Source organism: Marmota flaviventris, chromosome 2, assembly GCF_047511675.1.
Source record: "Marmota flaviventris isolate mMarFla1 chromosome 2, mMarFla1.hap1, whole genome shotgun sequence".
In the NCBI taxonomy this organism is placed as follows: Eukaryota; Metazoa; Chordata; class Mammalia; order Rodentia; family Sciuridae; genus Marmota; species Marmota flaviventris.
In genome coordinates, this window is record NC_092499.1 from 182,181,019 (window position 1) to 182,205,676 (window position 24,658).

The 24,658-nt window shown below is 49.3% G+C and overlaps 1 protein-coding gene, 1 long non-coding RNA gene and 1 other non-coding gene across 4 annotated transcripts in view; 2 read left to right on the plus strand and 1 right to left on the minus strand.

The window, feature by feature from the left end:
* The window catches only part of Mtcl2 (microtubule crosslinking factor 2), a 69,903-nt gene that overhangs the window by 14,637 nt on the left and 30,608 nt on the right, over window positions 1-24,658 (minus strand). Inside the window, exons 4-13 of the mRNA XM_027945369.2 lie at window positions 18,616-18,678; window positions 16,594-17,775; window positions 14,520-14,657; window positions 12,196-12,321; window positions 10,957-11,187; window positions 9,011-9,115; window positions 7,729-7,896; window positions 6,059-6,310; window positions 3,196-3,267; window positions 2,271-2,341 (exon numbers count right to left, since the gene is read on the minus strand). Of these exons, the coding sequence (XP_027801170.2) occupies window positions 2,271-2,341; window positions 3,196-3,267; window positions 6,059-6,310; window positions 7,729-7,896; window positions 9,011-9,115; window positions 10,957-11,187; window positions 12,196-12,321; window positions 14,520-14,657; window positions 16,594-17,775; window positions 18,616-18,678 (2,408 nt within the window). The remainder of the gene's footprint in view (window positions 1-2,270; window positions 2,342-3,195; window positions 3,268-6,058; window positions 6,311-7,728; window positions 7,897-9,010; window positions 9,116-10,956; window positions 11,188-12,195; window positions 12,322-14,519; window positions 14,658-16,593; window positions 17,776-18,615; window positions 18,679-24,658) is intronic.
* Window positions 2,616-8,687, plus strand: LOC114100585 (uncharacterized). Of its 2 annotated transcripts, XR_003584096.2 has the most exons (5): window positions 2,616-2,704; window positions 3,528-3,593; window positions 3,680-3,803; window positions 7,091-7,210; window positions 7,772-8,687. It is a non-coding gene; the product is annotated as an uncharacterized lncRNA (long non-coding RNA). The 2 variants fall into 2 exon arrangements; XR_003584097.2 differs by lacking the exons at window positions 7,091-7,210; window positions 7,772-8,687 and adding an exon at window positions 4,627-4,681.
* On the plus strand, window positions 19,764-19,837 carry Trnav-cac (transfer RNA valine (anticodon CAC)). Its single transcript has one exon. It is a non-coding gene; the product is annotated as a tRNA-Val (tRNA).

Genomic DNA, 24,658 nt, shown 5'->3' on the forward strand with positions numbered 1-24,658 from the left:
GCTTTAACTGGCTGCTTTCCTCTTCCTGTCTTACTTTCAGGTATTTCCTGGAATCTTCTCCCAAATAAATATTTTCATATAAACCCTCATCTCAGGGGTTGCTTCTGGGGGAACCCAAACTTAGATGCCATTAAATCTTCAACACAAACAGAAGCACAGACGAAATAAAGTAGCATAGAGAATCCAGAAATGAGTCCACACATCTTTAGTCAACTGATTGTCAACTAAGGTGCCCAAAACATCATTAGAGAAAGGACAGTCTGTTCAGCAAATATTGCTAGGAAAATGGAAGATCCATAAGTAGAAGATCAAACCTTGATCCTATTTCTCATCCTGGACAAAAAAATCAACTCAAAATGGATCAAAGACCTTAAAGTAAGACCTGAAACTCTGAAACTACTAGAGGAAAACACAGGGGAAACACTTCAAGATATTGGCACAAGCCATGATTTCCTGGATAGGGCTCTAAAAGCACAGGAAACAAAAGCAAGAATTGACGAATGGAATTACATTGAATTTAAAAGCTTGTGCAACAGCAAAGAAAATAATACACAACCCAGAGTGGGAGAGAATCCTTGTAGGCTACTCATTTGACAAGGATTAATATCAAAAATATGTAAAAAAACAAATAAAATAAAATAACAGAACAAGTAATCCACTGAAAAAAGGGGCAAATGATCTGAATAGACACTTCTTGTAAGAAATGACTAATAAATATGTGGAAAAATGCTCAATAACATTAACCATCAGGCAAATCAAAACTACAATGAGATCCACCTCATTCCAGTTAGAATGGCTATTATAAAAAAAAATCAATAAATGCTGCTGGGAATATAGGGAAAAAGGAACCCTTATACATTGTTGATAGGAACCTAATTAAACAGTCACTATGGAAAACAATAATAGAAGATACTCAGGAAAACTAAAAATAGAACTACCATGGCTGGGGTATAGGTAGCTTAACTCAATAGCACTTGCTTAGCATGCCCCAGGCCCTGGATTTAGTTGCCAGCAATACGCACTGGTGCACACATACACTCAGGCACGTGCATGCCCACGTGCTTCTAAAAATAGAACTACCATATGATCCAGCTATCCCACTCCTGAGTATACAGCCAAAGGAAATGAAGCCAGAATATAAAGAGATACCTGCAGACCCACATTCACTGAAGCACCATTCACCACGGCTAAGATAAGGACCAGCCTAGGTGTCCATCAACAGATGAGTGGATAAAGAAAATTATGGTATATATACACCACGGAGTATTAATCAGTCATAAGGAAAAATAAAATCCTGTCATTTGCAGGAAAATGGATGGAATTGGAGGATATCATGTTAAGTGAAACAAGTCAGACACAGAAAAACAAAGATTGCATATTTTCTCTCTTATGTGGAAACTAAAAAGAAGAAGAAGAAAAAAAAAACCCGCCTGAAAGTAGACAAGGGCTTACTAGGGATTGGGAAGGGAGCCACGGGTAAGAGATAGAGAGGAGTGGGAGGAGGAGAGGTAGAAGAAGGGTAGATGGACGTGATCAACACATATTTCTACAATTAACATGTTAATACACGTTTTTAAAATATAATATTTTAAAAATCCCAGCACAGACCGGGCACATGTTACCTGGAGGCCAGAAGTACCAGTCATGTGTTAATACATCACACAAACTGGACGACTCAGACAGCTCTAGAGGCAGCTGTTGAGACAGTGGAAGAGACAGAGGGAAAGAGTGGGCAGGGAGGAGCTGCCCAAGGTCATAGACTAGAAGCCACACAGCTGGAATGCAAAGCCAGCCTCTGGCTCCAGTGCCCACCTCCCACCCTGGGGCCTCCTTGCTTCTGGGCTACTTTGTGTGGCTCCTGTGAGGTTCCATTTCCCTCACTCATGTGTTTCCTAATGGTAGAGACAAAGTCCTACTAGTCTAGGGGGGTCTCCTTGGTCACAGCATGTGGCTGGCCCAATGGATGCTGCTCATAGCCCCAGGAATGGATGTCCATGGTGACTCTCCTAACCCAGAGACAGAAAACAGAACCCCAAAGAACCTAGTTTCTCTGCCAGCTAGGATGCACTGGGGCCCTGGTATTCCAAAGAAACACACGTCAAGCTGCAATCTGGAATCCCCCTGGCCCCGGGCTTTCCAGCTCCTGAGTGATTTGGGTTATGTAGAAACCACATCCTGCTGCTCTCCCAATTCTGATGGGGCACAGGGGTGGGCACAGGGGGCAGGAGAGGAGAGGGACAAAGGGGCGGGCAGGATGGGGCTGCCAGCACCTCTTTAAGCCGGTTCCCCCCAGCTCAGCTTCGGAAACCGTCTCCTTGTCGTGGATCTTCTCACTGCGCGTCTGTCAAAGAAGAGACAGGAAGGGTCAACTCTGGCCACCAGCATGCAGAAGGAAGGTGACTAGAGGCCCTCCACACTTGACTTCTCATCTGAAGAGCAGCAATGATGTCAGCAACGATCCAGAACAATTATTGGTCAAGTTTCTGGCGGCTCTGCATGTAACTCCCCCACCATAAGAATGTGCTAACTGTACTGTCAACAGTGACCCCCCCGCCAAAAAAAAAAAAAAAACAAGAAAGACTACTCATGATGACAGCAATGACCATGCAGCTACTGCCTGGGCTTGTCCATTCTGGTTCTAGAGGCACAATTCCCAGCACCTGCACCAGTTATCACAGCTGCCTTCCTTGGCTGCCAGCCCTGGGTGAGTCCCCCTTGAGACCCTCCCCCTCAGTTCCCCAGAATCAGTGTTCATTGTTTGCAATCAAGCCTCCTAAATGGCACCCCACTTCCTCTGGTGGTCATGAACTAGGGTAATGCAAATAGCCGTACACTGCCTTTGGTTACTCAGCAAGCTGCTCTCTGACAGTGCACCTGAGCCTTAAGTGCAGACTTCACCAATGTGATCTTACTGATCTCCACGCCTACGGAAGGTCTGCTTTCCACAGATGCACAGGTGAAAGCAAGAGAGGCTGGGGGTTTCTCCCAGCTTGGAATCACAACCCTGACAGAGGACACTTCCCAAGTCCCAAACCATGGGGAGGACCCATGAGGCATAGGGGCCCCAGGGCCTGAGGTGCCTGAGGTGCAAGGCTGTGTGACCTGTGGGATAGGGTTAACATCCTCCTATCACATCCCCACAAGCAAGGAATTTATGGCCCAGCCAGGAGCCCAGACAACACGGGTGACCCTCACCTCTTTCCAGCTGTTGTCCTGCTTCTCGAGGTCTGAGTGCTTCAGGACCCAGGGGTCGGCAGCCTTCTGCAGCTGAGCAAGGGCAAAGAGCACGCATCAGTGACGGGCATGAGTGAGCAGAGGCCCAGAGCAGGACCACATCCTGGGCTCTGCCCTGCAGCTGGGAGGAGCATCATGGGCCAGGAGCCAGAGGGTTCCTTCTAGAGGGTAGCAGTTCTGAGCTACCTGAGTTGGATTGGAAAATGATAATAAGAGCAATTTCTTGCAGGCATTCTGATGGATGTCATTGTATCTAATATAGTAACCATTATTGCTGTTAATTCATGCTGCAGTTCATGGATCAGCTAGCTGAGTAGCACCTTGGTATGCCTGGCCTGTGGGCCGATATGCTTCCCCAGGTATGTTATGGAACTTATCTCATAATTTTAAAATCATTTAAAATATCCTATTGTTAATATAATAAAAAGAAACTACTTTCCTATAGACAGGAATTTCGTTTGATGGTGCAAATGGATGCATCTGATCTGCTTTCCACATGGTACATGGAATGTTCTGGAACTCATGTTAGCGTGCCATCCTCCACTCACCATGCACAAGCTCCTTAGTAGGTATGACCCTCAGGGGATCTCTATCTCTGCAGGGAAGGAGTCAGGGCCCAGGAGTGGAACTTGCCAGATGTGAGAGTTCTGCTAGATTCCAGGCCTGTCTCTTACTCACTTTATGACCTTGGACATATCACTCTGCCTCAGTTTCCTCATCTGAAAAAGGGGGTTAGTGACTGTGACCTTGCAGGGCTGCTGGAGGATTAGAGACAGCAGTAAGAGAGGAAATGCAAATGATCATAATGATGCAGGCCCTCATTAGGAATCAGAGAAAGGCAAATTAAAACAGTAAGACAGCATTGTACACCTGGAGATAAACAGATGTTTCAAAATGGCAAAGATAAAGCAAAACAGGCCCTTCTCACTGTGCTCCCGGTGGAGTGCAACTGGGTGAAGCCTTTCTGGAGGGCTGGCTGGGCAGTTCCCATCAACTATAAATGCACATGCCCTTGAACACAGCAATTTCACCTCTAGTGATCTATCCTATTGAAATGTTCATGCATGTGTGGAAAAATGTGCATTGGAGTTATTCACTGGGGCACTACTTTAAATAGAGAAAAACTGGAAACAATCTAGATCTTGTCGATATGGAATACTAAATTCTGGTGTCCCCATGCTTGGAAGGTCAAGCAGCAGTCAGACAAGATGAGGCCTCCTCTAGCCTGTTGTGAACAGCTCTCCATGAAAGAGGCAAAGTGCAAATAACATGTGCATTATGATTCAATTAATCAAAAATGGAAATAAAACTCTGAATATAAATTGTTTAAATAGCAAGAAAGGGAGAGAATAGGCTTTTGTAATATTTGGCCCTTTTCCCCTTTTCTTCTAGGTATTAGGGATTGAACCCAGAACCTCATGCCTGCTAAATAAAGCATTCTACCTCTAAGCTACATCCACAACTTCCTCCCCCTGTTTTTTTTTTTTTCTGGTACGAGAGATTGAACCCAGGGGCTCTTGACCACTGAGCCATATCCCCAGCCCTATTTTGTATTTTATTTAGAGACAGAGTCTCAATGAGTTGCTTAGTGCCTCGCCCTTGCAGAGGCTGTCTTTGAAGTCACAAACCTCCTGTCTCAGCCTCCCAAGTAGCTGGGATACAGGGCTAGGACACCATTCTGGGCAATATTCTTATATGAAGATGAAGTACTGAGTGCTGTAATTAAAATTTAAAAAAAAAATAGAAGAAAAGAAAAAAGTCAAAACAAACACTACACAGGATGACAGGTGTGCCGGGCACGTGACACGAAGCATAGAGCAGCTTACTGCTCACTGGCTGTTTTTCATCCCCCCACCCCACCTCTCCACCCACCATTTTAGTCTAAGGACTACAATTTCCCCATGGGAATCACTCTACTCCTTCCTCTTGGTCCCTTGGTTTGGGGCACATGATTCACACCTGGCCAATCAGAAACTTGTGGGAAAGAAACCTTTCCAATTGTGATTGCTAAACTGTAAGTTACGTGCATAAAACTGAGAGTGGTCATATTTGGAAATAGCTTGCTTAAGAGTAAAGTGTATACAAGCTGGACACAGTGGCCTATGCCTGTAATTCCAGCTACCAGAGGCTGAGGCAGGAGACGTAAACAAGTCTGAGGTCAGCCTTGGCGACCTAGCCAGACTGTGTTTCAAAGTAAAATTTAAGAAAAGAGTAAAGCGGCTGGGTGTGGTGGCACATGCCTGCAATCCCAGCAGTTTGGGAGGTTGAGGCAGGAAGATTGCAAGTTTGACGCCAGCCTCAGCAACTTAGTGAGACTCTAACTTAGCAAGACCCTGTCTCAAAATAAAATAAAATAAACAAAACCCCCAAAAAGCAGTCTGAGGATGTGACTCAAAGGTTAAGTACCACTGGGTTCAATTCCTGTTACCAAACAAAACAAAACCAGAGTAAAGCTAACAAGAGGGCTGCGATTGTGGCTCAGTGGTAGAGCGCTCACCTAGCAGAGGCGGGACCAGGGTTCAATCCTCAGCACCACATAAAAATAAAGGCATTGTGTTGTGTCCATCTACTCTAAAAAATAAATATTAAAAAAAAAAAAAAAGCTAACAAGAGGAAAGCAGTCCTGAAAGATTGAGGCAGAGAGAGACCTAGTCCTTACTGCAATCTCTAAACACAAGGTTCCAGCTATATCTGAAAGAGATTCTAGACTTCACTGTCTGAGCACCTGGATCCAGCTATACCTGAAGGAGATGCTACCCATGAACTTATCCTACAGTGACTCTCCCTTGTGGCTCAAATCAGCCTAAGCTGGGGCCAGCCTCACCTGGCTCAGGCGGTTCTGCAGCTCCTTCACCTGCTGCTCCACCTGCTGCTTCTCACCCTGCAGCCGCTCCACCAGCTGCAGCTTCTCCTGGCTCCAGTTGCGCTCGCTGATTTGCAGTTGCCGTGTCAACTCCATGACTGCGCTGTAGGACTCGGCCAGGAGGTGCTGCTGCTCCTCTCGCTCCCTCTGCAGGGCCGCCTTCCACTCGGGCCCTGCCCGCTCCCCGGGCCCCTTCCCAGCCTTCAGCTCCATCTGTGGGTGGGAGCAGTCTGGGCAGCTGGCACCTCGGGCCCCTCTACTCTCCTTCCTCCCTTCTTGGGCACCAGCAGGGGAAGGGGAGAGAGGCTCCTTGGGGGCCGTCCCCTGGGAAGCCTTCGGTGACCTCCCCCTCACAACCAGCCCTCCTCGGTGTGGAGCTCTTCCCACCAGCCAAGCTGCACTGTGGGGTTTTCGGTCATTTTCTCTGCAATTTAACTACCACTTTGTGTTTTTCAGAGGAAGAGGTTCTAAGGGGGTCAAGTCAGTTTTGTCCCAGGTCACGTAGCGGGTTCTAGTTATCGCTTGTCACGGTATTTATCTACTCTTAGGTACAGTGCAGGTTCTGGTTAATGGGGTTGTGTTTTAGCTCCACTCCTGGAAAGCTGAACCCCACGTTGTCCCTCATGGGCCTTGCATGGGGACATGCACACACATGCACATATGCAGAAATCACTCTGCACGATGCCTTTCTTGGCCGCAGACCTCAGGGTGGCAGGATGATGCACACCTATATCCAGCTCATGATTCAATGCCTCCCACCTGCCAGGCTATGGTCAGGGAGTCGAGCCCTGGAATGGCTGAGCTTGGGGCACAGCAGAGCAAAGGACACTGGAATATGCAGATGAGCAGCAGCTGGGAGGTCTGCAGGAGGCCTAGGAGGGATCGGAGGGCCCAGGAAGAAGTCAGGAGTCGGAGTGCAAGGTAAGGTCTGCCCTGGGTGACACAAGACAGGGACTCAACCTCTCTGTGCCTGTTTTGTCATGTGTCCTGCAGAGACCATCTGAGTACTACCTCCCAGAGGTGGCAATGCCCAGGAAGTCGGCCTGCAGCAGGGACAGGGTGGAGGAAGAGGGAGCCCAGCCCCACACTGTGGAGTCAGAGCATTCTCTCCAGGTGGGAGGCCCAGCCTTCTCATTTTTCAGACCAGAGTAGGGCAGCAACTTGTCCCCACACACAAAGCAGATACCCAAATCCCAGGGATCCTATTTAAGTTTCTTTGGTCCAGCTGGGCTGTTGTAGGGGAGACTCCCACTTTGAGTGGAGGGAGCAAACCACAGCCAGGTATCAGGGGTCCCCTCAGATAGGAGGCAGCAAATAAGGACAGCAGCAATGAGAGACCAGGCATCGCAGGGACGGCACTGGGTACAAATCAGGCATGTCACCGGGAAGCAGAGGGGCAGAGGTGCCTGCCAATTCTCCATCTTCCTTCCCTGGCCCACTGACTCCTGAACCCCACTATCTTGGTCCCCGTGCTGGATGATTCTAGGCAAGCCTCTGTCCTCTCTGGGTGACAAGGTGAAGGGAGGGGCTCCTGTCCCTCCAGGAGGTGGCTTGGGCATCCTGTTCCAGACCTGACAGCTGTGGGCTTGGCTGAGGACAAGAGGCAGAAGACGTGTCTGGGGAGGGCTCACCTGGGTGGCGTGGCCCTTGAGCTCCGCCCGCTCTGTCTCCCAGGTGGCCTTGGCCTTGGCGAACTGCTGCTGAAGCTCCGTGAGACCCCGGCGCTCATCGCGGAGCAGCCAGCACAGCTCCTTCAGCGTCACCTTCATGTCGGCCAGGGTCTTGATGTACTCGTTGGGCTGCAGAGAGGAAAGGCCTGGGTCAGCAGCGTGGGAGGTGGGAAGGAACCCAGCTCGGGGCTCCCTGGGCCTCCAGCAGGTCCCCTCCAGGATGAGCCCAGCCCTGGCTCCCTCCTGGGCAGACGTGAGTCCCAGCCTCACACGAACAAAGACTCCCGCAGTCACAGTAGTAACTATTCCACCTAAATTGAGCCGAATAATCTGGCCTCCTCAAGGTTTTCTGCAGCCTCTAGCCTGTCTCTCTGACCCACTGGAGGCCTCCAAGGAGCCTCCCTAACTGTGCTGAACCCAATTCCAAATCTTCTTTCCTAGGCCCACGACCCCATTTCCCACCCATACCCAGCTCACTCACTGTGTGTGGCTCTAGAAGTCTGAACCTCCTCTTCTCTCTCATATGTGGCTTGATCAGAGGGTTCTTAGTCCCAGAAAATAAAGGCCCCTCTTTTATTTATTTTATTTTTTTTTTTACACGGGGCTGAAGATCAAACCCAGTGCCTCACAGGTGCTAGGCGAGTGCCCTACCACTGAGCCCCAGCCCCAGCCCCAAGGCCCCTCTTCATAGGAGCCGAGCTTGAGAGCTTTACCCCATTATATACCTCCTAAGCCACAGCCAATTCCAGAACACCTTGCCACACCTCTACACACACAGTTCTATGTGTTTAGAATGACTTGTCTCCGTTCTCTAGTAGGTAAGCTCCTGTTCATTCTTCAAAACCCACCATCCATAACCCCTTTTCTGTCATGATATCCTCTTTTGCTCCAAATAGAACTAATTAGTCTCTTGCTTGTGACCCCATGGTCTACCACCTGGCCTTCTGTCACTGCCCTGGGATGATCTGCGTGCCACAAAGGATAGAGAACAGGGGGACAGTGACCAAGCAAGAACAACCTTTGCAGCTCTAGTGTCCAGTGCAGAGCTGAAGTCAGGGGAAGTGACAGAAAGTGATTAATTTGTTTATTTAGTTGTATGCAGTGCTGAGGTTCACACCCAGTGCCTCACACCCAGTGCCTCACACATGCTGGGCAAGTGCTCTACCACCGAGCCACAGCCGCAGCCCGGAAAGTGATTATTGAATGGGCAAAGGAACACAGCCGGGAAGGGCTGAGAACGCACCGTGTTCTGGGTCCAGCCGTCTCCCGCGCAGGCCTTGTTATCAGAATGCTGGGCGCTGATCTCCTCCTCCTCCACCAGCAGGTACAGCTCCTTCATGCTGTTCACCTGTTGGTCAAAACCACACTCAACCAGGGGTGGGAGGATGTCCTCACTGACTTCCCAGACCGTAACTTTGATCTCTGGGCACCGTCCAGGCCAAGCAGCGTGACCCATAATATCTTTTCTGCACCAAGGACCATGAGGCATCCTGAAGAGTTACTCAGAAATAACCACGGTGACTGGGGCAGCTGGAGCCATGCTGCACAGCTGCAGGGGCACCGTTCACGGGGCATACAAGGGCGTGGCTCCTCCTGGCACCCTCTGAGCACAAGATGCTTGGTGGGAGGGTGTCAAGGAGAAGCAGGGAGACCAGTTAGGAGGCAATGGCCAGAATCCGGGCAGGAAGTGACGATGGCTTGGTCAGAGGGCAGTGGAGGATGGCTCAGACTCTGGAGAGGTGGACAGATTAGACGAGGTGTGAGGGAAAGAGAAGGGCAGAGGATGCTGCCACAGCATTTGTCGGAACAAGAAGAACTGACCCACTGGGCGAGCAGGGCTGGAGGAGGAGCCTGAGTTTGGTTTTGGACATAAGGTTTGCAAAGCCTATCAGACACCCAGTGGATCTGTCCCAGGACAATACACATCTAGGGTCCATGAGCGACACCTGGACAGGACGTATACACTTGGAACTCAATGTCCAAGAAAGGCCAGTGAAGCCTGGATGAGCTGCCCCAAGGCAGTCAGAGCAGGTACAGGAGAAACACAGTCCAAGGACTGAGCCCTGGGGACTGTGAGCTTGCAAGGTGAGGTCAGGTGGGAGGAGCTCAGCGACAGAGAACCTGCATGTGCAAGGCTCTGGATTCAGTGCCCAGGACCACCAAAGAGAAAAATAAAAAGCGAGGTGAGGTCAGGGAAATAAGAAGGAGCCAGAGAGGTAGAAGGAAAACCCAGAGCTTGCTGTCCTAGAAATGAAATGAAGGATATTGCAGTTTGGATATCAAGTTTCCCCACAAACCTCCTGTGTTCCTGCAGGAATATTCAGAGGTGAAATGACTGAATTATGAGGCCTGTGGCCCAGTCAGTCCATCCTAGCTTGGCTGCACTAACCGGCACTGCAGGCAGGTGGGCGTGGCTGGAGGAGGTGGGCACGGGTGGAGAGGGGTGCCCTGGAAGGGTGCATCTTCCCTGCAGTCCCTTCCACCCTTTCTCTTCCCTTTCTTTGCTTCTCAGCTGACGTAAGCTGAGCGGTCGACCTCCGCCACGCCCTTCAGCCACGATGTTCTACCTCACCTTGGGCCCAAAGCAATGGAGTCAGTCATCCATGGACTGAGACCTCTGAAGCCATGAGCCCCAAACAAATTTTCCTTCTTTAAATTGTTACTCTCAGACATTTTGGTCACAGCGAGGGAAAGCTAACTGAAACAAAGGAGGTTTCCAAGTGCCACTTATCTGGGAACATAGTGAGGCTGTGAAGTATGCTGGAGGAGCAAGTCTACAGGGATCAACAGCTCAGTTCCTACACTGGTCACAGGGATCGATACCTAGAGTCTTTTGACGATCTACACGTACACAGGGAACAACCTGTTCTCTGGACTCCTTGGGGCAGGTGTGTGTCTGTTTTTATTTTTCTTCTTTTTTGGTGCTGGGGATGGAACCCAGGGCCTTGCTCGTTCTAAGAGCACACTCTACCACTGGGCTACACCCCAGCCTTCGGGTGTGCTGGGAACTGAGAATGTTTCAGGATCTAGAAAGATAACGTGTCCTACATGTACTATGTCACAGCCCCAGTAGGGACTGGTGCACACTGATTTCCCCTACAAACATGTGAATGTGAATATGAAGTGCTATGTCCCTTGCCTCCCATGTTCCTTTCCCCCTACCTTCCGGAGGCCCAAGCCCAACCATACCTCCAAGAAGTCATCCCCCTCGTTGGGCAAGACCTTGCCCTGCCGCCAGCGCTTCAGGAACCACCTGAGCTTCATGAAGAGCAGCAGGAAGTTGTGCTTGAACTGCTGGGACTCTTGCACCAGCATGTTTTTCTCCTGGCTCCAGAATTTCTGCTCCAGCCGCCTCTGGAGGCTCAGACTCTGCAGCTCAAACTCCCGCCTCAGCAGCGCCCTCTGCTGGTCCTCCTTCAGCTGCCGGGGACAGGAGATTGAGCAAGGTCAGTTCAGGGTCCCAACACTCCCAGCCCACTCCAGGCCCAGGTCAAGGGCAGGGGGAGAACTGGGTGGATCTGTTGGTGATCCCTGCCATAAATTCCACCACAAGCAGCTCATTTTATCCATGGAAGAGTAACTCATAAGAGCAACAGCAACCCAGGGGAAGAGCTGGGATTTAAACCAGCATGGTCCAACTAAAAAACCCTCGTCATCATTCCCTGAGCACCTGTGGAGCGCTGGATGTTTCTCCTGAACTCTCACACTGAACAAGGAATCTGTGGGGGTGTGCGATAATGACAGGGAGGGGTGACCCAGGGAGGGCAAAGGGCATCCTGGGACCCAGGAAGGCTGAGGAATATGAAATACTCATGCTGGGTCGTGGTGAAGAGAGCCAGAGCCCTGGGTTAGAATCCCAGCACCACTTTACCCTGCACATGCCTGGATAAAGCGTTTCCACTCTCTGGGCCCCAGTTTCCCCATAAGTCAAATGGGGGGACACCTTCTGGGGGAAGTCACAGGATTAAAGCACAGAAGGTATGGAAAGTGTGTTCCATGGTCTGGCTACAGTCAGGGCTTCACAAATGCTGTTAACAAACTACCACCCTGATTACCAGCTAGGCCCAAAGCAGGCATTTCCCATTTCACAGATGGGAAAGAGGGCCTGAGAGGAAACAGAACTGGCCCAAGGTCACACAGGCAGCCAACAACACACCCAGGACTCCAGCCCAGCTCAGCTGATGTACAATCACAAGCAGGAATTGCTCTGGCAGGGAACTGGAAGACTTGAGTTTCCTCTGACCATCTCATCTTCTGAGGACCCATGGACTCCCAAAGACCTCGCCTTCAAGTTTGTGGTGCTAGGGATGGAACCCAGGGTCTCACTCATGCTAGGCAAATGATCTACCACTGAGCCATGCCCCAGCCCCTCGGCCTTCAGTGCTGGGAGCAGATGGAGTAGGTGCAGGAAGACTGGGCACCGCCCACCTGGACCATTTTCTGGTTGAAGCTGTCAGCCTCCTCCTTCCGTAGCTGCCGCTCCTGGGAGAGCTGCTCCTGCAAGCCCCGGAGGCTGTCATGGGCCTCGGCCAGCACCAGCTGCAGCTCCTTGATCTAGGATGGGGATGGGACATGGATGAGGAGGGAGAGGACACAGGCTGTGGTCACAGATTAAAGTGGCTGGGGAGCAACTGTAAGCAGGACCTGAATGGTCCTAAAGTACGGATCAAGCACAAGGGCTGTCCCTACCTCAGTGGGTTATCGAGGCAATTAAATGAGACAGTGCAAAGCAAATCTAGTTACCATTAGTTTTAACTTGATACATTTTTACTCTGAAATTTATTTGAAAAAAATAATATATTATGAAAGTTAAGTTTGATTCACGAAGATGTTCACTGTTTCAATGTTTCTTTCTTATTTTTGAGATAGGGTTTCACTCTTGCCCAGGTTGGCCTTGAACTCCTGGGCTCAAGGGATTCTTCTGTCTCAGATTCCCAAGTAGCTGGGACTACACACCACTGTACCCAGCTAGCTCATTGTTTATAATTGCAAAAGTTTAGAAATGACTTAAATCATAAATGCTGGGGATTAAAATGTGTTTAATGGGTATATGTGTATGTATGTGTGTGTGTGTATGTATATATATACACATACACATACACACTTTTCTTTATTATATGTATTTTATTATGTTGTAATAGATAGGTACACACACTCTAAAAGTAAATGGTGGCTCACTACATGATTTTGTAATCCTGACTTTTCTTCTTTATATCTTTATGCATTGCTGCTCAGAGATTTTGTTGTAGTTATTTGTTATTTACAACAACTATGCAATAAGATCTTAAGAAAAAGATGAGATTTTTACATTTTGTGGGGAAATGGTATTTAGAAGTCTTTGCAGCTGAACAGGCAAAACTAGTCTTTTCTTTTAGAAGTCCAGATGGTGAGTAGAAGGGAACACAAGGGGGGAATTTCTGGGGGTGGGTCATGCTCTGTTTATTGATCCCGGTGCTGATTACACAGGAGCGGTCAGTTTGTGGAAATTATCTAAGCTTTTAATATGCGTACTTCTCCTCCCTTCCACCCTCCCTCCCTCCCTCCCCCTCCCCCGGCCTCTTCCTTCCTTCCTTGCAGTGCTGAAAATTAAATCCAGGGCCTTGTGCATGTGAGGCAAGTACTCAACCACGGAGCTACACTCCAACACTCATTTTCTCCCCCTTTTTGCTAGGTTATTAGGAAGCTCAGACCACATCACGAAAAGAGTTTGCTCCTTAGCTTCAAGGGAGCTTCTTCTGTACAGTTGCAGGCAAGCCTTCCTGGACCACAAAGCTGTCTTCCCAAGGATGCTCACAAAAAAGCATGCTCAGGCTGTGCTACACTCCTGAGCATGTGCTAAGTCTCCATGTGCAATAGTCCCAGGGATTCCCAGCCCAGCCCACATGACCTTCTCCTACTTTAGGTTCATTAACAAATGCTGAAGAGGCTTATGTGTAGGATAAGGAGGGGACTCAGGAACACCCAGAGTTCCTCAAGAATCAGAGAATCCTAGCAATTCTTTTTCTTTTTTTTAATAATATTTTTTAGTTGTAGATGGACATCATTTATTTATTTATTTATCTTTATGTGGTGCTGAGGATTGAACCCAGGGCCTCACACATACTAGGCAAGTGTCCTGCCACTGAGCCACAGCCACAGCTCCGACTTAGCAATTCTAACCCTCCTGTATTAGAGGTGGGAAAGCTGAGACTGAGGGTGGGAGTGTGTCCAGGGTCACACAGTCACACTGGCAGAACCAAGACTTGCACTCTGGTCCCTGGATCCCAAGCAGTATATCATCATTCTCATGCTCATCCTCACCCAGGCACCGGCCTTAAATTAAGACTTTTCACATATTTAATCCTTTCAACCACCTATGAGGTTTATAGATGACAGCTCACAATCAGGGAGGTGAAGTGACTTATCCAAGATCTCACAGCTGGTACACGGTGGATCCACAATTTGAATCCAGCCGGATGATGGAGATTGTTGCCTCCCAGCTACATAGATTAGTAGTTCCATCAAATGATACAAATTCCCAGTGGAATTTAGAACAGGAAAAAAAAATTCTTTAGATGTGCTTTTAAACTTCCTTCGACTAGGCCAAGAAAATGGCCCAAATTTCCTTATTTTCCTTTTGCCCTGGCTGCCAGGAAGTTGGAAATTAAGGGAATGTTCAAAACCCGCTTCTTCACTCTCCGAGAATCTCTGCTTGGGGAGGCCCCAGCCACCTCCTCGCACCCGGCCTCCCGCTCCACTAGGCCTAGACCCACCTCAGAGGCATAGGAATCATTGTCTTCAGCTCGATAAGGCCTGAAGCTCCTGGGATCAGGTTTGGAGTCCAAGTCACCCGTGCGGAAGGCCTCTCGGATCCTGGGCTCCCATTCTGGCAGATCCCTGAAGTCAGAGGGCTGCACCAGAGGCACAGGCAGAAGAGAACAAAGACAACCATGGGGAGAGGCCCACGGGGTGCCAGAAACAGCTCCACCCCAGGGCTCTGGGCTCCAGAAGAGGCTATGGCCACCCACAGGAGGGCAGGATCCAGGTATTCACCTTGCCAGCCAGGCCCAGCCGCTGTCACTCAGTGAATGTTTATTAAAAAGATGAATGAGTAGATAAGCGGGAAGTGAAAATACTAATTTGATGGAAGTCTGCTTGGTGCACAAACCTTCTGAAACAGCTCCAACTGTCCTACCACCTGTGTGGTCCCAGCTTACTCCTACTTCAAGAAAAACCAAGAGGGAGACTCAACAGGGAGCCATCTGTTTGCCTTAAAAAGCCAGATCAAGCAGATCGACAGGACATGAGTTACAGAAATCATGGCACAGCATCACTGTATGGTTGTTAGAAAGAGCTGAATCTCACTCAGCCAGGCACACCTGTAATCCCAGAGGCTTGGGAGGCTGAGGCAGGAGGATCGCGAGTTCAAAGGCTGGCTTTAAACTCGCAATCTTCCTGCCTCAGCAATGACGAGGTGCTAAGCAACTCAGTGAGACCTTGTCTCTAAATAAAATACAAAAAAGGGATGGGGATATGGCTCAGTGGTCAAGTGCCCCTGAGTTCAATCCCCAGGAACAAAGGAAAAAAAAAAGATACCAGAAAGAACTGAATCTCTCTGCATGACAAGGAAAGACCCCTACACGGCTCTCAGGATGTGATCTCACCTCCCAACACCCTCTGCAGTCCAGCCCCATTCCTCTTTGCTCAATTTCTTATACCAGGACATACCAGCTCTGGTTTGAGAAGCCCTAAGGGTCTAGGTCAAGTTCCTAGACCACATACCTTCCCTTCAGGTTCCCCTTCTCAGTTTGTTATTTCACATTCACTGTCTTTCTTTCTTTTCTTTTTCTTCTTCTTCTTCTTTTTTTTTTTTGTTGTTGTTGTTATTGTTTGTTTATTTTTTGTTTTGGAATGCTGGAGTGAACTCAGGGCCTCAAACATGCTAGGAAAGTGTTCTACCACTGAGCCACAACCCCAGCCAAGTGTGGCAGAGGCTACCATACTGGACAGCACCCCTTTGGACCTTTAACAGTGGTCTCAGTAGGAAGTGGGAGGCAGGGGAAAGAGGTTTCCATCTTTTTATCTCTGGTGCTTCTGAAACTCTTTGAATGTTTATGTATTACTTTTGCAATAATGCTTTTTTGTTTGTTTGTTTGGACAAAATGCCCTTGCTATTTTAATTTTTCTAAGTAGTATCTTATGGACATGAAGGCTGGAAGCTAGTCACTGTTAGAAAATTAAGTTTCTTGCCTTTGCATGGGAACTGGTCAAAGACTTTAATAACAATACTTGGTTTAAAATACAAAATTATTAAAGAAATAAGAAAAGGCAACCAGAAAAAAAAAGGCCTTAGAATCAATTACTATCCTTAGTAAATGAATGATTTATGTTCTACTCAATCAATGGGCTTATATTTAGTAATAAAAATAAATACAAGTTTCCTCCAAGCAACAATGTGGAGGGAAAGAAGCCAGGCACAGGTGAGTTTGTATTGTGTGATTGAATTTATACACAGTTCAAGGACAGCAGACAAACCTAAATCAAGAGAGGGGTTGGCCTAGTGCCTGGGACTGTAGCTCAGTGGTACAGCACTTGCCTAGTGTGCATGAAGCCCTGGGTTCAATTACCAGTGCCACACACACACACAAAGAGCAGGGGCAGTGACTAGAGGGGGTGAGAAGGGGCTACTGGGGAGCTGGTCACACTCAAGAAGGTGATCATATAAGTGTTCACTGTGGAAAGTTCATAAAGATGCTGCGCTTAATTCTGTACCCTTCTCTCGTGTTATGATTCAGTACAAAACTTCTATGAAATAAGAGTGACAGGACCTATGATTGGCCATCTTACCTGAAAGTCCGAGGCAAGGTCTTTGGCCAGAATGATCTCCTTGGAAGGTCCCTGGGAGCCCAGGGTGGGCAGCGGAGAGAAGGGCTCTGGCTGCTCCTTGCCAGAGCCCCCGAGGACGGCGTCTGCCTTCCGCGTGAAGGCGTTGAGCTCCTGCTGCAGCACGCTCAGCCGCACCAGGATGGCGTGCATGAGCTTGGTGTCCCTGGGGCCCTCGCTATTATCCGGGGCCTCGTGAAGCCTGAAGTCAGCACATTCGTTGTCCAGACAGAGCCGAAGGCCCGCAGAGAAGCCATTGGCATCGGCCACCAGGACGTCGATGGCTTTACTGACCAGGACCGCCTGCTCCCTCAGCCCAGGCAGCGCCTCGGCCTCTCGGGCTCTGCAGAGTCGGGCTGCGTGGGGCTCGTGCGCCTCGCCGAGGGGAGCGGGCACACACTGCGCGGAGTCCCCCGCCTCGGCGTCCGTCTCCAGCATGGGCCGCGTGCTCTGGCAGGAGGCGAGATCGCACCGCTGGAGGTTGGAGAGGAGCACGCGGTTCTCATACTGCAGCTTCTTGACCTTGCCGCTGAGCTCGCCGATCTGCAGCTTGGCGGCCGCCAGCTCCTCCTGGGAGGGCTCGCTCAGCACCGAGCAGCTGTCCTCCGACAGCGTCACGTCCAGCTCGTGCTCCGAGCGGTACTTGGCCAGCTCGCTCAGCAGCAGCTTGTTCTGGTCCTCGAGCTCCGCCGAGGAGCGCCGCAACAGCTCCGCCTCCTCCTCCACAAACTGCAGATGTCGCCGCAGCTCTGCCAGGCTCTCCCCGCACTCGCTGCCGCCCAGGGCCGAGAAGGCCAGCCGAGCCTCCGGCCCCCCGCAGCCGCCACTGTGATCCTTCATGTCGTCCATCTCGGCCCGCAGGCCCCGGTTCTCCACCTCCAGCTCCACGATGCGGCGACTCAGCAGGTTGGCCTCCTCCTCCACCAGTTTCAGGTGCACCTTCAACTCGGTCTCCCGTGAGTGCGGAGCATCCGCCAGCTCCTCAGCCGACAGGGCAGCGTCCAGGTCCCCATAGAGGGAGCGGTACTTGAGCAGCTCCTCCTTCATGCCGTCGTTCTCCTTGGCGAGTTTGGTGAGCTTCTTGCACATGAGGGCCGACTCTTCCTTCGCAAAGTGCAGCTGACACTTCAGATCTGCGCTGTCCTCCTGGGACCGGATGGGCACGGGGACAGACATGACCCAGGAAAATTAGTGTTGGCTAATTACTATCCTTAGTAAATGAGTGATTCATATTCTACTCAATCAATGGGCTAGTACCAATTGATTGTACTAGCCACCGCATTTGGGGGAGCACTGAGTATGTGCTGGGAACACGGGAATGGGTCAGACACAGCCTGAGAGAGAAGGAGCTGGGGGGTCAGAGGAAGCAGAGAGGGGACATTGATGTTGCAGTAAGAATGGAACACCACCCAGTCTGGGAGTCTGGGGGCAAGTGACATTCTGACACCATTCCTACTAGTTTCCCCATGTGTAAAATGGGGCAGTCCCACTCCCCTCCTCCTGCAGCCGTGGAGAGGATTAAATGATAATATGTGACCCTGGCAATCCAGTACCACTAGCAGCTAACAGAATTCTTTCTGTGCCTGGCCTGCACAACAAAGAGCACTTTAAGTCATACAACTAACCCACAGATAGGGACAGATGAGAAAATGGAGGCCAGAAAGTTGAAGCAATCACCCTGACAACATAGGAATCAAGTGGCAGAGTCAAGGTTGAAGGCCTTTGGTTCTGGACCTTTGGATCTGGTCACTGCACTCACTATTGGGTGACTCAGTCTGCTGGGCCTGGGGGAGTCTGAGCATGTAAGAACCATGGGTTTGGAGTGTGGTCTTGGGAAGTAAGGTGGGCCGTGAGGCCAAGAAAGCAAACAAAGGTAGCTCGGGGTAGAAGGTGGAGAGGGCTGGGCACCTCAGAGACTCCCCAGGCCTCTTCAGTTAGGCTCACACCTTCAGACTACAACCTGCCTGTGGGGGCTGCCGGCAGTACCTGAGCCGAAGGCTTCTTGTCTGTCTTCCCCAAGGAGCGGGTTCCTCTTTTCTTCAAGGAATGCTGGAAAGAGAGAAAAAGTAAGAATTAACACCCCCCATGGGTGATGTACATCCAAAGAGCAGTCACAAGGCCAGGGGTCACTTTAAGGGCCTTACCCTAGCCCAGTCACATCCAGGCCTTGACCTGCACCTGCTGCTGAGCCAGAGGGGTCCTCAAGACCATCCAGTAGGCTATAAATGACAGATAGACCAGATATACTCAAGGAGATGACTCTGAACACACTTGCCAGGGCTCCCTCCCCTCTGCCACCCCCACATTGTGATCCAGTTAGCCTGGCCCAAGACCTGGAAATCTGAATTTCTGTTCTTGTCTTTCGCTCATTCATCAGCTATTTCCTAAGCCCCTGTTGTATGCCAGGCCCAGTTAGAAGCACCTACCATGTGCCAGACACAATTAGGTGTAGAGGACACAGCAGTGAACGAGACAGATAAGGTACAGGGAAGATGCTGTGGTGGCCTGCCCAGACCCCCCACTTTAGGACAGAGACATTCATTCCCCCAGATAAGACATCTAAGTTGATGGTCCCTACCGGCAACGACTACTGAGAGCCACCTTGTCCAAGGTCATGTGCCCTCCCTAGCTGAAGCCCACATCCAAAGACTGGTCCATGCCCCTTGCCTCAACTCCAAAGGACCATGCAACCTCCAGAGCGTCCCATGGGGCGCGCTGAGGCTGTGAGTCAACTTCTACCTCTGCCTCACTCCTGCTGGTATAGCCAAGGATTCGTCCCTAAACCTCTGCATGCCCATCTCCACCCCACAGGGAATCCCATCTTCATGGAACTGACATCTTGTGGGAGTTTGAATTCAGAATGAATACTAATAAATTAAATGAATATGGGTGAAAAATTAAAAATTACAAAGCAGACTTAGAAATGATCATGAGAGATTGATAATAAGGATTCAAAACTCCAAGAGCATTTTTTGGGGGGAAAATTGGTATACTTGCCTATACAAGCAAAGTAAGCAAAGTGAAATATAAATGACCAACTGAAAATAAAGATTTGCAGTTGACAACACCAATAAAGGGCTGATATCCTAAATATGAGTTCCATAAACAGTGAACAAAAGACCAACAAACCAGGCTGGGGATATAGCTCAGTTGGTAGAGTGCTTGCCTCACATGCACAAGGCCCTGGGTTCAATCCCCAGCATCACAAAAAGAAAAGAAAAAGACCAAGAAACCTACAGGAAAATGGGTTGGACATATGAGCAAGGGCTCACAGGAAAAGAAAAACAAATGGATGTCAACCATGTGAAAATGCTCATCCCCACCCATGATGGAGAAATGCAAATAAAAACCACATAAGGTGCATTTCTCACCTATCAGACTGGCCAAAATCCAGACCACCTGAGAATACATTTCTATTGGTGAGGCTGCGATGAAAAGAAATGCTCATCTATTGCTGGCAAGAATGCACAGGACACAAGCTCTATCGAGCAGAATTTCAGGAAATGCTACGATCCTCATTACTGAAGTTCCTCACTGTTTAAAAAAAGCCATTCAATGAGATGCATGCTTCCACTGAACACTTCCTCCCAAGAGAGGGGTGATTCATGCTGGCGGTGTTTGAAACCACACTTCAGTTGTTTTGGACTTTTCCAGCCCGGCTGGTATACTGGGTTTCTGAAAATGCTCCCAGGTGATTTGGATACATGCACCCTCACCTCTCACACCTCATCTCTGAATATGGGAGTCACTGGGCTAACCCAAAACTAGTATACTTGACTATACCCCATTTTACTGAAAGCGAGAGGGGGCAGGGACTTGTCCCAGGTCTCACAGCAAATCCATATCCAACCAGGGATCAATTCTTGGCATAGCTCTTGATCAATTTCCAAAGAGAAAACGTGCCTTTAATGAGGGCCAGAGTGGCGCTAACACAGTGGCGGGGGACACATCAGGACTATCTAGGGGACTTACAGACAAATACTGATGCCCTAGATGCCACCCCCAAAGATTCTGATAAAATTGGTCTGGGGTTAAGTCTCAGGCATATTTAAAAGTTGTTTTAAATAACTTTCCAGGTGATTCTTAAGTGCAGGAGGCGCAGGGAGAGGAGCTCTGGAGAGGCTGTTAAGTCTACTTTAAAACCCATCAGATCCTAGAGACCCTTTGGAATGCAAATGAGGCAGGAAGTCAGAGGCTGATCTTCAGATGCAGACTGGTACCAAGAGCAGGGGCCAGCGTGAGAAGAGTTGGCCTGGGCCTTTCAGAAAGGAGAAAAAGAGGGGTCGGGGTTGGCGGTCACAAAAAAAAAAAAATCCTTCCACAAGAGCCAGGGTACCAGGTCATGGGGTCCTAGAGAGGTTCCTCAGAGGGAGACCTGTACAGCATGGGAGGGTGGGGGTTCTGGGTCAGACCTTAGCCATCTAGATCTAGTCCAGTCATCCAAGCTGCTGGAGGGCTGTGGCCTCAGCTGGGAGCTGTTCTGGGAGTCCCACACACTGGAGGAACCCTGTCCTCTCCCTGAAACTCCATTTTCTCATCTATAAAACTGGGCCATGGGTTAGGTGACCACAGCTCACTCAAGCCCTCAAACTCCCGAAGAAAGGAAGAAAAGTGACAGGGAAGTGAGTCGGGGGTTTCCAACCCCACCAGCGGTCCCAGGCATCATATATACATCAGTGAGATAATGTAAAACCATTAAAAAGGACTGAGGGTATTGGGCATGGTGGCACACGTCTTTGATCCCAGCTATTTGAGAAGTTGAGGAAGGATAATCACAATTTAACGAGACAATTCATGAAGAATTTGTTTGTTTGTTTGGTAGTGGGGATTGAGCCCAGGACACTATACCACTGAGCTACATCCCCAGTTTTTTGTTTTCCTTTTTATTTTGAGACAGGGTCTCCCTAAATTGCCAGACAGGCCTTGAACTTAGAATCCTCCTGCCTCAGCCTCTCAAGTTGCTGGGATTTTAGGCATGTGCCACTGTGCCCAGAAAGACCCTGTCTTAAAATAAAACATTAAAAGGTCTGGGGATGTAGCTCAGTGGTAAAGCATCCCTGGATTCAATCACTAGTACCAAAAAAAATAAGTAAATATTTTTTTTTAAACTATGTGTATGGGTATTAGTGTATGCCTAGAGAGACGGTCTGAAGAGTATACAGCAGGCTGTTAACAGAGAGAATACAGGCACCTTGTACTTTTCCCCTCCACTATTTTCTGGTGGGGGAGGATGGAGAACAGTCTTCTGGATTTTTTTTTCCTTTAAAAAAAATATGCTATTTTTAACAAAATCAATTAATATACAAAAATACATCACTGTAAGAAATGCATGCCAAGCACATAAAGCCACAGTGCCCCTTTTCATACCCCCCAGCATGCCTCCCCTCCCTGAGGGCCCCTGCTGGCTGGTCTTGGGGAGCTCCTTTGAGACCTTTGGCTCTGTGTTTAAAGCACTAAAATAGATGGTGCTGTTTTAGACTTTCTTTCTTTCCTACGTTTATTTGATTCTGTGATCTTTGCTTTTTATAATAAGCACATAGGCAGAACAAAACCCCAAAACACCCAGCATTAAAAAAAAAAAGTTCATATCCATGCTACATGATGCTGTATGTTACAGAAAGTATATGCAATATAATCCCATCTTTATTTAAAAAACAAAACAAAAGAGAAATGTGCATTGTCTGAATAGAGAGAAAGAGCTAGAAAGATACTAAGCAAACTGCTAATCCCGGGTTTAGCTGAGGAGTGGAATGGAGGGAGGCGGTTAGGGAGGGCTTCTTTTTATTTCGTGTATTATTTTATTAGTTCTATCATTTTTTGAATAGATGCCACATTCATGGGGCTCAAAATTCAAAGAGTACAAAGAGCAACACAGGGAGCCCAGCCCCCTGTTCTGCCCCCAGGCAGTCAATGTAACCAGAAACTGCTGTAGCTCCCTGAGAGGTGTGCCAGGTATGTGTTAATGTGCTTCCTGACCCGCTGTGCTCCACTGAATTTATATTACTTTTATATAAATAAAAGTATTTTATACATACATATACATTAAGATACGTGAGAATGTATACATAGAAAAACTTATTGGAAGTATATGTGTCTCCCACCCAAATAGAAATGCCCTCTGGATATTGGCTGATGGGTGAATTTTTTTGTCTTATGGCTTATTATATTTTCTAATCTTTGTCTGTTAAGTGCACAGCACTACCAGTGGGGGAAAGGGAAATGTTATAACGTGTTTTTTAAGTGTACTTTGCCCAAGAAATTATTGAACCTCTTTCCAGCAGGCAAAGAAAGGTCCAGGCTTGAACCTGTCCAGAAAGGAGGGAGGAGGCTCAACAGCTGCCATCTCAGGACTAGAGGGGCTCCTGTTTGGAACCCACCTCTCCACCCAACCACGCCACTTGGGCTCCCACACTGCCCTGCGGCTCCGCAGGGAAAACAAGGCAGGCTCAGAGCACACCAAGACCTCCCTCCCCACTGAGGGCAGCAGCTGGCCAGGCACTGGGGGCTGTGCGCCCCTCATGGGAGCCAGGGTCTGTCAGAGCCCCTTTGTGGAGCCCCTGGTGGTGGAACCAGTCCTGCCCAAGAGGCAGATGTTCTGGCCCTGGGCCCTTGGAGGCGGGACAGGACACAAAGGGATTGCAGCCGCAAAGCCCAGGAAAGACACAGCCTGAGGGCACACTCTCTGGCCTGGCAGGCAACAGGCCCTCATCCATGAGCAACTCACAAGGCCGCCTCAGAGCAGCCAGGGTGGCGCCTCCAAGCATCCCTGACCACTCCTAGTAGGAGCCTGAGCTCCTGTCCCCAGGAGTCCCCTTGCAGGCCAGCACAGGGAGCTAACTGAGTGCAGCCCTGGAGGGACCTCTGCTCCAGCTTCCACGCTGCCAAGACTCAAAAGGAAAATCTTCCAAGGGACAGGGTGGAGCACTGCCACCCAAGGGACAGGGTGGAGCACTGCCATCCAAGGGACAGAGTGGAGCCCTGCCACCCAAGGGACAAAGTGGAGCACTGCTACCCAAGGGACAGAGTGTAGCGCTGCCAAGACAGCTGGACAGATGTTCACCAGACATGGGGAGGGGGATGTTCAGAAAGGTCTCCCTGAAAACAGACTTCTGTGTGCACAAAATTTGCTCCAGAGGGACCTGGGGTGGGGAGTTTACCTCAAAGGCTGAGGCATTTTTCTCCAGAATGGTGGAAACAGCCAGGCAGACAGGCTGTGTGGGCCCTGTTAGTGGACAATCATTAGGGGAGAAAACAGAGGTTTAGATTGGAGCCCCAAATCCAGTACCAGCGGGGCAGATAGTGACAACTGCAGGTGATGGTTTGCAGTGTAGCTGCTCTACCGTGGCACCTGGAGCCCCACCGGGAAAGCTCTCCGGAGAGGCAGTGGAAATGTAGGAAATGTATTGATTCAACTAAGGCAAAGGGGTCTCAGGTCCAGAATCAGCACAGTGCTTGCGATGGTGCCGATAATAATGCAGACTTAACAGATTCCACTGTGTGCTAAGCACTTTACCAGCCCTCTCATTTCATCCTCACAAACACCTCTGAGAGTAAGGATTCATGTTCCCATTTTAAAAATAAACAAATTGAGGACTGGGGCATTTATGCGATCTGCCCAAGGTTACAGTTAATCGTAATAAGTGGCAAAGCCAGGATGCAAGCCCAGGCCTGTGTGGTTCCAAGTCCAGGTTTGCCCTGCAGCACACTGCCCAGGCTAGATTGCCTCAGATAGCAGCAGAATCAAGATTCAAACACAAGCAATCTGACGCCATGGTCAGCGCTCTTCCTACCCTATCAGGTGGGAAATCCACAAGAGGAATCTGTGCCAGAGATTTTTAAAGGTTCTGGAAACATAAGTGCATCCTGGGAAAGCCACTGGAGGGGGCTCAGGAGGCATGGGGCATCACCCGAGGAGTCAGTGTGGATTTGGGAGACATACAGGTGGGGGGTTCAAATCCCATCTCTGACTTTCCCCAATCCCATCCAAATACAGCAACTGGACTCCTAGGTATGTACCCAAGAGAATTCA